Below are 12,450 nucleotides of genomic sequence, written 5' to 3'. Positions count from 1 at the left end.
GACCATCAGTGGGCTTAGCAGGGCCGGCAGACAGAACCCCAGACCAGCAGTGGGCTGAGTGGAGCTGGCAGCCAGGACTGGCAGCAGAGTACCACTAAAAATCAGCCCCTGCACTATACTATTGGATTCAGCCCAATATTTATTGCTGAACCAAGCTTAAAAAACACATGCAAAGAAGCAAGCTTTACCTTTTGATAACTACACTCTTCAGAAGGTTACAAAACAAAAACTGAAACTTAAACTGATTCAGACTTAATAATTTAAAGTTTAAAAGGAGCTTCTTAAAAATAAAAAAAAAATAGGTATTGGGTAGGATGTTTCACTCCTTACTTACTGTCTGATGGTTTTCTTTCAGTGTAAATGCAATCATAATTTTAAAAACAAGATGAAGGATAAGAACAACCTTAATATACCGGTACAACAAAAAGAAAGTATCCTTAAATTAATCATTATTTACAAAGTAGATGCTTATTGCATATTATGGATAATGTGAAATTACTCCCTCCAGACACAGTACAAAAGAAAGCCATCACAACTGAGAAAATGATTCTTACATTGCCAGGCTCTCATTTAATTATGAAATCTGAATAAGTGTGTGATTGTACCTTTTTGTGTGTGTGTGTGTTTTTTTTCAGCCTTATCCATGCTGTTTCCTTTGAAGACAATCACAAAACTCCCATTAATTTCACTGTTGAAAGATCAAGCTCATGTCCTATGCTATACACACATTTCTCCACTTCCAAGAGTGGATGCAACTAAAACAAATTTTTATCTGTAAATGAAAAGCTACTGAGAAAAACTTTAACAAATTGGCCCTGTAGAGTGTTTATTTTGTTGTTTCTGCTAATAAAAGAAAAAGAGAAAAATCTTATTGATATAAAGGATCTGAAAATTCAGCTAATTCTGCTACTTAACTTTAAACTCATTCTTTTCAGACTTACACAGATAAAGACCTATAAGCATGTAACTGATTCGTTACAGCGTTTAGACATCAAAATAAGCATTTTACTAACCTATCCCAACACTGCTTCCCTCTTGGGTTGGCAGGATGGGTGGCCATCATAGGATTTGAGGTTTTGTGAAATCACTTATGAGGAGAGGTTACCCAAAGCAACTCTTGCCATGTTTCAAAGCCTGGTGCGAGCAGTGCTGCCTGATGCCAGGACCCCTCTGTAAAGGCTGAATCCCCTGGCTACGCTCTCCAGCTTAGAAAGCGGTGTTTCGGCTCCACCTTCAGGTTTAGCGGGCTATGTGTGGCAGGGTGCTGGGAGTCAAGGGAGGCCATGAAGCCTCTCAAAGACTGGGGCGTTGCCACTCACCAAGGGTGACCAGTGGCGACAGCAGGGAGCCGCACAGCAGAGGCCCAGCTCTGCTCCCCCCCACGACTGAGCTGTGTCCATATGTAGCCCAGGCACCACTTGCTGCGCCGAGGTGACGCTGCTGAGCGGGCCCCGTAAGCGCTCTCCCCGCTCTGTGCCACCTGCCGCGCGCAAGGGCTCCTGGGCACCACCCCGAGCCTCGGACGGGGGCGCGCTCCGGGCCGTAGCCCTTCAGGCCTTGCCGGGCACGGTCCTCGGGCGGGGGTCGCTGACGTCTCACATCACCACGCCCCGGGGCCCGGCGGGGGGCGGGGACTCGGGCTACCTAGAGCCCAGGAGCCTGCGGCTCTACGCGCCTTTTCCCGCCCCAGCCACCCGCCGTGTCCGCTGTCCGCGCCTGGAGCCTCAATAAAGTTTTTTTTAGTCAGGGAAACCGGAAGTGGGGGCGGGACCAGGCCCTGCCCTTCCGGGAGGCGAGTGGGGGCCGCCGCCGGCGGGGCCGGGCATGAGCGACGTGGTGGAGCGGACGCTGAGCGCGCTGCCCGGCCTGCTGGGGCAGCACGACCCGGGGGCCGGGCCCGGCGGGGGCCCGGGTCGGGTCTCGGCCACCTCGCGGCTGGGCGGCTTGATCCGGAGCATCACCGCGCTCTCCTCCAAACACGTACGGGCCGGCGGGTGGCTCCGCGGCGGGCTGGGCCCCTGGCGGGCCAGCAGGACCTTCTCCCCTGTGAATTGTAGCCGTAGCCTGGGTCCCCGTCCCCAGGCTGAAAGCAAGCGGGGAGGCTGGGCCCGCGGTCCCCCTTCTCACCCTGGCTTCCCGCGCCGGGTGTCTCTCATGCTCTGGGCAGGCGCGAAGCCACGGGGGGCCCCTGCCGCCGAGTATTAGAGCAGGCGGGTTTTCGGTCAAGCAGCTCCGCCCCTGCGTTGTGGGGTGTAGAAAAGCCTGAATGTGGAAGGTCAGCAAGTGTTGGCAGCTGCCCCTGGGGTGAAACGCACCTGTTCAGCCTTGCCCAGTAACATGCTTTTGTTTCTAGCCACCCAGCCTATTGATATGCCCCAATTACAATAGTATCTGGGTGCCTCATAGGCTTTAATTAGGGGTGCCAGGGCTCCAGGAGTGTCCTGGAGTCTTCAGGAATTAAAGATTTTGTAATTAAAGACTGTAATGTGATAAAACAACGAAGGGTTGCCAATTTACCTTTCATATATTTATACTTAGTATCCTTACCTCGCCCCAGGTAGAGAAGTGCTGTAAATCCCTATTTTACACATTGGGAGCTAAGGCACGGAGAGGTTAAATGGTTTGTCCATAGTCACACAGGAAGGCGGTGTCAGACCAGGATCTCAAAACCAGAGCCTAGAGCCCTAACCATTGGACCATCCTTCCTTCCAGTTTAGTACAGGGAGTAAATATGAATGCAATACACAATGATCGGTTTTTGTAGGCGTAGGTGTAAATAACATGATGTAACTTGGCCAGGACAGAGCTAAATCCCTTACTATTCCTAAGAGTGTGTGCTGTACAAGTGGGCAGGACCTTAGTGTTATCTGTCATCCAAAATAATGCATCGTGTCATTCCCTGACACCATGCCGTGTATTATTTCAATACTGATTTAGAAGAAAGAGTGTTACTGGCTGAATTACCAGTATCACTGTCTAGGCACTAGAGGTCTCATCTAAGCCCTAACTAGGGCCAAACATGCTGAGCTTGCAAAATGGCTGCAGAATGTAGTTTCTGTTTTGAATGGCATGTATTAAAACTGTCTACTTTAAAATATTTTCCAAGTCCAAGAATATAAATGAAGTACTGTTAGACCATTTTAAATCAATAAACTTCTGTATACTGTAATACAGGCCAGTGGAAGAGTGAGCAGATGAAAATGTAGATATGGAAAGTATATGATTTTCTGTGCTTTAAAAAAAACAGTATATGGAAATCTAGTGAAACCCTTTGAAGCTGTAAATCTAGTGAAATTGGAAGTGTAATAGCTTTGTGATATTATTTATACAAAAAACAAACGAAGACCATAAGATTATATAAACTATTTTTGATAGAATTGTAACATCATGCTTTCCTTGCCATCATTCATTTTTTTTGTTTTTTGCAAGATCTTTATGCAAGATCTTAAAAATGTTTAAATTTTTCTTTTATAGGAGGAAGAAAAATTAATACAACAGGAACAAACTAATTTGAAGGCAACAGTTTCTGCTCCCACTACAACACTTGTAAGTTTTGGTCGTCTTTGTTTTGAAATTTACCTTTACTGTAGTCTGAATTTAAGAATAGCAATGTGCAGGCTTGTGCTTGGCAGAGTGAGTGAATACTTCTGAGTTTGGTATAGTTGGTATACATTTAGAGACATCTTGCATTTGTTAGCACCATTACTAGAACATGCTGAACTTGTAATACACTTATGTCTACACCTAGGGTTTTGCAATGGTGCCCAAGCAGTGAGAGCACCATTGCAACTGTGCTTGCATGGAGCAAGTATTGCCAATGTTGTATCTTGTACTGTTGTAGTACTAGTGTAGACAGGGAAATCAGGTGATGCAGCTGAGCGTGTCCGATTACTCCTCCCAAGTGCAGTCTTAGAGTGCTCCTGCCTGTCTGTCTGTGCTGTCTCAGAACACTGGTTCTATCATCTGTCAAATTACCACCCTCTGGTTGCTTGAGATTAGTCAAGGGAATTCTCAAATGCAGACCAATCATTACAGATTTCAGTCAAGCATGAGATGCTTCTGTGTTCATATTAATTACCTTTCTAACATTGCATGCAGTTCCATTGTATATGCAATGTAGGAATTATCTATATTTGAAAGTTAATTTGGATTAAGGTAGCATGTGAATATAAAGAGCAAAAGTGGTCCCGGAATAATTCTATGTTTGGATACTCTTATTCTGGAATAGGTCTGTCAACACATCATGATATTCAGGAATAATTATTCCTGAATAATTCCATGTGTATACAGACCCTTAGTTTTTGCTACATTGTCACATCGCAAGATCATATTTAATTTGTCACTCACTATTGGCTTTATAAAGTTGTGGTCCACACTAGAATAAAAATGTTTTTTAATAGAGAGATTATTTAATGGAACCATTTCTCTTCCATTTGTGACTGCACTGACCACTTTCCTCCCATTGGTGATACAACAACAGTGAGATGTGGAATCATTTGTGGTATTGTACGTATGGTGGTACAGTGCATTGTGACTATTCATTTTAATACCCATGATGGTCATAATTTTGTTTTGAATGCAAGGATGCCACTCATAGCTGGATAACATGATCTTTATGCATGGGATTTGATGAAGTTCAGTTGTAGTTTAACTTAAATTTGTTTTGAAACATTAGTATCACATCAAATATTGATAAACTTTTATTTTAGAAATGTTAAATTCTGATTTTAGAAAAAGTAGTGCTTTTTGTTTATAATATATACATGATGTCAAAGTCTCAAACCTCAATATGTTAGAACTGCAAAGAGGAACAGAGCACTTAAAACTATTCTAAATTTCTTAATATTTCATTCTTGGTATTTCAGAGACTGATGAAAGAATGTATGGTGAGACTAATCTATTGTGAAATGCTGGGATATGAGTCCTCCTTCGGATACATCCATGCTATTAAGCTAGCACAACAGGGAAACCTTTTAGAAAAAAGAGTTGGTATGTGTATAAGACTCGTATATCTTTACATTGTGCTCAAAATTGCCACAAATGTCCCCTGAGATTGGGTTGGAAGTCATACTAAACACAAGAACTGGTTGAAAGTTTTCTCCCACTTTTTACAATTTTATTTTCAATATTTTTGGGGGAGAGGGAGGGAAATAATTCAACTTGATATTTCAAAATGTGAAAATACAAAATTATTTGAATTTGAAGGAGCTCTGTATCTGGTTGAAAAATGGGTGCAAAGGGGAAACCATAAAAAAAACAACAACCCTCTGTATTTAATAATTTTGAATATCAGCTCTAGTAAACACCAGAAACATACAAGCATTTTCATTTAAAGGGTATTAATATATAGTTGTCATAAATAAGCTTTTAAAATAATATAACTGGAATATTAGAGAGACAAAATTTAGTGGAGTAAGAGTATTTCCAAATTGAGAGTGCTGGCTGTCCGACATTCAACTGTATTTATGCTTTTGTAGGGTTTTATAATTTTCTTTAGTGCAGTGCCCTTTAAGCATATTATTCCCTGTCTTTGTACACAGAGGCCACCTTGGGTTAGAGGTGGTTTGTGACAAGTGAGGCGAGAGGGAAGATAATGAGAGCACCAATGCAGAAGTCTATGGAGAAATCTGAGGGCTTGGCTACACTTGCAAGTTGCAGCGCTGGTAGAGGCTTTCCAGCACTGCAATTAGTAACTGTCCACACCTGCAAGGCACATCCAGCGCTGCAACTCCCTGGCTGCAGCACTGGCTGTACACCTGGCCAGGTTGGGGTGTAGCGATTGCAGCGCTGGTGATCCAGCGCTGCTCATCAAGTGTGGACACACACCAGCGCTTTTATTGGCCTCCAGGGAATAAGGAGATATCCCAGAATGCTTTTAACTAAATTACTTTCTTTGTTTTGTTATGCAGCCTCTCTTTGTTTTGTTGTGAACTCCGATCGGAGCTCCGTTGAACTGCTTATCTAAAAAACAAACACTGATCACAGCAAACAGGAGCTATCTGTACCTGGCTGTGAACGATCAAATGAGAGGCAAGCAGTTTGCTTGACAGAGAAACAGCGTTGGATGCAAGCTGTTTGCAATTAAGACTAAGGGCTCGTGAACATTTTGTGATTTTTAAATCCAGGGAAGCTAACACACAGTGTTGGCTCCAAAAATCCACTCTCTCTATCTTCCCCGCTCCCTGTCACAGTACACCACCCTCCACCCCCCTCTTTTGAAAAGCACGTTGTTGCCACTTGAATGCTGGGATAGCTGCCCATAATGCAGCACTCCCAACAGCGCTGTAAATGCTGCAAATGTGGCCACACACCAGCGCTGGCCCTGCACAGCTGCACGACCAGCGCTGTAACTCCCAGCGCTGCAACTTTCAAGTGTAGCCAAGCCCTGACTGATGGTGTAAAAGAATTTTTGAAATTTCACGCCACATATTGTATGGGAGGCAGGGCCGCCCAGATGATTCCGGGGGCCCGGGGTCTTCGGCGGCGGGGGGCCCTTCTGTTCCGGGACCCGCCGCCGAAGTGCCCCAAGACCCGCGGCGGGGGCCCCCCCGCCGCCGAATTACCGCCGAAGCGGGACCCGCCGCCGAAGCACAGCCCGGACTTCGGCGGTAATTCGGCGGGGGGGGTCCCCGCCGCGGGTCTTCGGGGCACTTCGGCGGCGGGTCCCGGAACGGAAGGGGCCCCCCGCTGCCGAAGACCGGGCTGCGCTTCGGCGGCGGGTCCCGCTTCCCCCCCGCCCCGGCCCCAGCCTCTTACCCCCGGCTCCCTCCTCACCCGGAGTCAGCGCCTCGCCGGAACAGCCGCAGCGTGTCCCCGGCGGGGCCTGAGCTCCGTCCCGCTCAGAGCCGCGTGGTGAGGGGGCGGGGCTGGGAGCTCCACGCCGAGCGGAGGGAGCTGAGCTCAGCCCGGTGCTCCCAGCCCCGCCATCTGACGGCGGGGCTCAGGGGCCCCGGCGGAGAGACGGCGCTTGATGCGCTGAGGCTCCAGGAGAGGGGCGGAGGCGGGAGCCTCTGCTGTTCTCTTGGGGGGCCCCTGTGGAGCCCGGGGCCCGGGGCAAATTGCCCCCTTTGCCCCCCCCCTGGGCGGCCCTGATGGGAGGCAAAGAAGAGTTTCATATCTCTGTTTTAGCTACAAAGTCTTATCAGTAGATTTGTTTCAAGGAGTTGACTTTCTGATTAATCTGGTGTATTTCCAAGAGGTTGCTGATTCAAGTGTCTTAGTGAAGACATTTCTTGTTGTGTTGCAGAGAAAATAGTTCAGATGTGGGCCAAATTATCTGCATCCACAATAGCAAGACAATATATTGGGTAAAATAACTGTTAGGTTTTCTCTGTTTGAATTTCAGCTGGTATAATTCACTCAAGCGCTGGAGTTGGAAAAACCTTGTATCAGAAACTGTAATTTTAGATCCATGTCCTGACTATTGAAGACCAGTGAAAAGATGCTCAGTGTGATGCTCGTAGGAATTAACACCTTCTTGTGGAAGTCAGGGTGCAATCTCTTTTGAAGTGTGCTTGTATATGGCTTCTGATCAGGAGATTATTTCTTGACATTGACAATCTGGCTAACTGTCAACCAGTTTCATATCTTCCCTTGTAGGTAATATTATTGAGAAGGTTGTGTGAGACCAGTCTTTTCAGTATCTAGATGCCTCAGATCTGGACAAAAAAACAGCACTCATTGCTTTGGCTTGAGGATCTACTAGTAATGGAGAATGAGTAGGTGTCTATGCTGATATTATAAAGTTGTTCAGTTGTCTTTGGTACTGCTGACTCTACAGCTGTATGCAGTGGTGAACAGGGCTCTTGAGTGTCTCCATTCTTTCCTGGGTGGGCAGTCCCATAAAGTTGCATTAGGGAATTGTTCATCTGCCTCAAGGGTTTTCTTGTCGAGTCATCCTCCATCTTGTAACTCCTCATGTTTGGGGTGTGTGTGTGTGTGAGGCAGATGAACAATTACCTAATGCAACCCCCTGGGATATATATCTGGGGCTTCTAGGAGTGTTAGTGAGGCAGCATGGGTTCTCATGTCTTCAGTATGTTCTTCTCCTCTCACTTGATCTTGCCATTGTGTTTGAGTGTTAGGTGGCAATCTAGGAACAAATGAGAACAAGTTAGTTGAGGCTAAATCCAGATATGACACAGGTGATGTTGGTAGGTTGGGAAAAACCTGTGAAGTGGCAAGGATTATCTCGGCTTCCTTGACTGCAGGGTTGTGCCCATCACACCATAACCTCCTATTTCGTTCAAGTTTGCCACTTGAGAGTTCAGGTAGAAAACAACTGCTGTTAAACAATAAGGTAGCACCTGTTATCATGAAGCTGCTTTTTAAAAATCCAGGTCTGGCCAGAAGGCTGTGGTTTCTTCTTTGCAATATGGAATTTGCTATCATAGTCCATGTCTTTATCACTTACTGATACTAGACTACTGCCATGTATTCATTGTAGGTTACACCTGAAATTAATTCAGACACTGAAGGTAGTCCAGAATGCAGTGATCTGATTGTTTAGAGGTTTATCATACCAGGAGACATTTCACCAGTGGTTCAAGACCTATCTATTGGTTCCTTTCTGGAATCTAAATTGTAAAACCTTAAATGGCCAAAGCCCTGCTGGTCTGAGACCCACAAACTATCCCCATATAATAGTTCCACCTTTTGTGATCAGAAGAGATGCTTATTCCATCAGGGTCCTTGATTCTGGAATTTAGTTCCCTCCTTAGTTCCAAATGGTTGAAGTCTGTGACATTCAGGCCATCCCCAAACCCCGTCTTATTTCCTGGATATCTGAGGAGGATGAGGGCATGAATGGAGTTTGAGCTGTGATAGAGGATTTGTTTGCTCTCCTATAATTATATAGGTTGATTTGTGTTATGGGATTGGAATGACCACTTTTACCGACTTTGTGTGTGTGTGCGTGTGTGTTTTGTGTTGTTTTAATTACGTCACAGTACCTAGAGCTCCTTTGAATAGGTCCGTTTTATAATTACCAGTCAAAATAAATAAAAGAATAACTTAATTGAGTAACACTAGAAAATATATAGTGTTGAATTAGTGGAGTAAGAGTATTTCCAAATTGAGAGTGCTGGCTGTCCGACATTCAACTGTATTTATGCTTTTGTAGGGTTTTATAATTTTCTTTAGTGCAGTGCCCTTTAAGCATATTATTCCCTGTCTTTGTACACAGAGGCCACCTTGGGTTAGAGGTGGTTTGTGACAAGTGAGGCGAGAGGGAAGATAATGAGAGCACCAATGCAGAAGTCTATGGAGAAATCTGAGGGCTTGGCTACACTTGCAAGTTGCAGCGCTGGTAGAGGCTTTCCAGCACTGCAATTAGTAACTGTCCACACCTGCAAGGCACATCCAGCGCTGCAACTCCCTGGCTGCAGCACTGGCTGTACACCTGGCCAGGTTGGGGTGTAGCGATTGCAGCGCTGGTGATCCAGCGCTGCTCATCAAGTGTGGACACACACCAGCGCTTTTATTGGCCTCCAGGGAATAAGGAGATATCCCAGAATGCTTTTAACTAAATTACTTTCTTTGTTTTGTTATGCAGCCTCTCTTTGTTTTGTTGTGAACTCCGATCGGAGCTCCGTTGAACTGCTTATCTAAAAAACAAACACTGATCACAGCAAACAGGAGCTATCTGTACCTGGCTGTGAACGATCAAATGAGAGGCAAGCAGTTTGCTTGACAGAGAAACAGCGTTGGATGCAAGCTGTTTGCAATTAAGACTAAGGGCTCGTGAACATTTTGTGATTTTTAAATCCAGGGAAGCTAACACACAGTGTTGGCTCCAAAAATCCACTCTCTCTATCTTCCCCGCTCCCTGTCACAGTACACCACCCTCCACCCCCCTCTTTTGAAAAGCACGTTGTTGCCACTTGAATGCTGGGATAGCTGCCCATAATGCAGCACTCCCAACAGCGCTGTAAATGCTGCAAATGTGGCCACACACCAGCGCTGGCCCTGCACAGCTGCACGACCAGCGCTGTAACTCCCAGCGCTGCAACTTTCAAGTGTAGCCAAGCCCTGACTGATGGTGTAAAAGAATTTTTGAAATTTCACGCCACATATTGTATGGGAGGCAGGGCCGCCCAGATGATTCCGGGGGCCCGGGGTCTTCGGCGGCGGGGGGCCCTTCTGTTCCGGGACCCGCCGCCGAAGTGCCCCAAGACCCGCGGCGGGGGCCCCCCCGCCGCCGAATTACCGCCGAAGTGGGACCCGCCGCCGAAGCGCAGCCTGGACTTCGGCGGTAATTCGGCGGGGGGGGTCCCCGCCGCGGGTCTTCGGGGCACTTCGGCGGCGGGTCCCGGAACGGAAGGGGCCCCCCGCTGCCGAAGACCGGGCTGCGCTTCGGCGGCGGGTCCCGCTTCCCCCCCGCCCCGGCCCCAGCCTCTTACCCCCGGCTCCCTCCTCACCCGGAGTCAGCGCCTCGCCGGAACAGCCGCAGCGTGTCCCCGGCGGGGCCTGAGCTCCGTCCCGCTCAGAGCCGCGTGGTGAGGGGGCGGGGCTGGGAGCTCCACGCCGAGCGGAGGGAGCTGAGCTCAGCCCGGTGCTCCCAGCCCCGCCATCTGACGGCGGGGCTCAGGGGCCCCGGCGGAGAGACGGCGCTTGATGCGCTGAGGCTCCAGGAGAGGGGCGGAGGCGGGAGCCTCTGCTGTTCTCTTGGGGGGCCCCTGTGGAGCCCGGGGCCCGGGGCAAATTGCCCCCTTTGCCCCCCCCCTGGGCGGCCCTGATGGGAGGCAAAGAAGAGTTTCATATCTCTGTTTTAGCTACAAAGTCTTATCAGTAGATTTGTTTCAAGGAGTTGACTTTCTGATTAATCTGGTGTATTTCCAAGAGGTTGCTGATTCAAGTGTCTTAGTGAAGACATTTCTTGTTGTGTTGCAGAGAAAATAGTTCAGATGTGGGCCAAATTATCTGCATCCACAATAGCAAGACAATATATTGGGTAAAATAACTGTTAGGTTTTCTCTGTTTGAATTTCAGCTGGTATAATTCACTCAAGCGCTGGAGTTGGAAAAACCTTGTATCAGAAACTGTAATTTTAGATCCATGTCCTGACTATTGAAGACCAGTGAAAAGATGCTCAGTGTGATGCTCGTAGGAATTAACACCTTCTTGTGGAAGTCAGGGTGCAATCTCTTTTGAAGTGTGCTTGTATATGGCTTCTGATCAGGAGATTATTTCTTGACATTGACAATCTGGCTAACTGTCAACCAGTTTCATATCTTCCCTTGTAGGTAATATTATTGAGAAGGTTGTGTGAGACCAGTCTTTTCAGTATCTAGATGCCTCAGATCTGGACAAAAAAACAGCACTCATTGCTTTGGCTTGAGGATCTACTAGTAATGGAGAATGAGTAGGTGTCTATGCTGATATTATAAAGTTGTTCAGTTGTCTTTGGTACTGCTGACTCTACAGCTGTATGCAGTGGTGAACAGGGCTCTTGAGTGTCTCCATTCTTTCCTGGGTGGGCAGTCCCATAAAGTTGCATTAGGGAATTGTTCATCTGCCTCAAGGGTTTTCTTGTCGAGTCATCCTCCATCTTGTAACTCCTCATTTTGGGGGTGTGTGTGTGTGTGAGGCAGATGAACAATTACCTAATGCAACCCCCTGGGATATATATCTGGGGCTTCTAGGAGTGTTAGTGAGGCAGCATGGGTTCTCATGTCTTCAGTATGTTCTTCTCCTCTCACTTGATCTTGCCATTGTGTTTGAGTGTTAGGTGGCAATCTAGGAACAAATGAGAACAAGTTAGTTGAGGCTAAATCCAGATATGACACAGGTGATGTTGGTAGGTTGGGAAAAACCTGTGAAGTGGCAAGGATTATCTCGGCTTCCTTGACTGCAGGGTTGTGCCCATCACACCATAACCTCCTATTTCGTTCAAGTTTGCCACTTGAGAGTTCAGGTAGAAAACAACTGCTGTTAAACAATAAGGTAGCACCTGTTATCATGAAGCTGCTTTTTAAAAATCCAGGTCTGGCCAGAAGGCTGTGGTTTCTTCTTTGCAATATGGAATTTGCTATCATAGTCCATGTCTTTATCACTTACTGATACTAGACTACTGCCATGTATTCATTGTAGGTTACACCTGAAATTAATTCAGACACTGAAGGTAGTCCAGAATGCAGTGATCTGATTGTTTAGAGGTTTATCATACCAGGAGACATTTCACCAGTGGTTCAAGACCTATCTATTGGTTCCTTTCTGGAATCTAAATTGTAAAACCTTAAATGGCCAAAGCCCTGCTGGTCTGAGACCCACAAACTATCCCCATATAATAGTTCCACCTTTTGTGATCAGAAGAGATGCTTATTCCATCAGGGTCCTTGATTCTGGAATTTAGTTCCCTCCTTAGTTCCAAATGGTTGAAGTCTGTGACATTCAGGCCATCCCCAAACCCCGTCTTATTTCCTGGATATCTGAGGAGGATGAGGGCATGAA

At 46.7% G+C, this 12,450-nt stretch overlaps 1 protein-coding gene across 4 annotated transcripts in view; it reads left to right on the top strand.

The window, feature by feature from the left end:
* AP4E1 (adaptor related protein complex 4 subunit epsilon 1) overlaps positions 1–12,450 on the top strand; it is a 73,842-nt gene that overhangs the window by 35,940 nt on the left and 25,452 nt on the right. For 3 of the 4 annotated variants that reach the window (XM_044979158.1, XM_044979159.1, XM_044979160.1), the window contains 2 exons: positions 3,475–3,546; positions 4,866–4,989. In XM_044979158.1, coding sequence (XP_044835093.1) covers positions 3,475–3,546; positions 4,866–4,989 — 196 coding nt within the window. Of the gene's footprint in view, positions 1–1,797; positions 1,981–3,474; positions 3,547–4,865; positions 4,990–12,450 lie in introns of those variants that run through there. The other variant, XM_044979157.1, reaches the window with a different exon arrangement.

This window comes from Mauremys mutica, chromosome 11, assembly GCF_020497125.1.
Source record: "Mauremys mutica isolate MM-2020 ecotype Southern chromosome 11, ASM2049712v1, whole genome shotgun sequence".
Classification (NCBI taxonomy): Eukaryota; Metazoa; Chordata; order Testudines; family Geoemydidae; genus Mauremys; species Mauremys mutica.
This window is presented reverse-complemented; position numbering and strand designations above follow the sequence as displayed.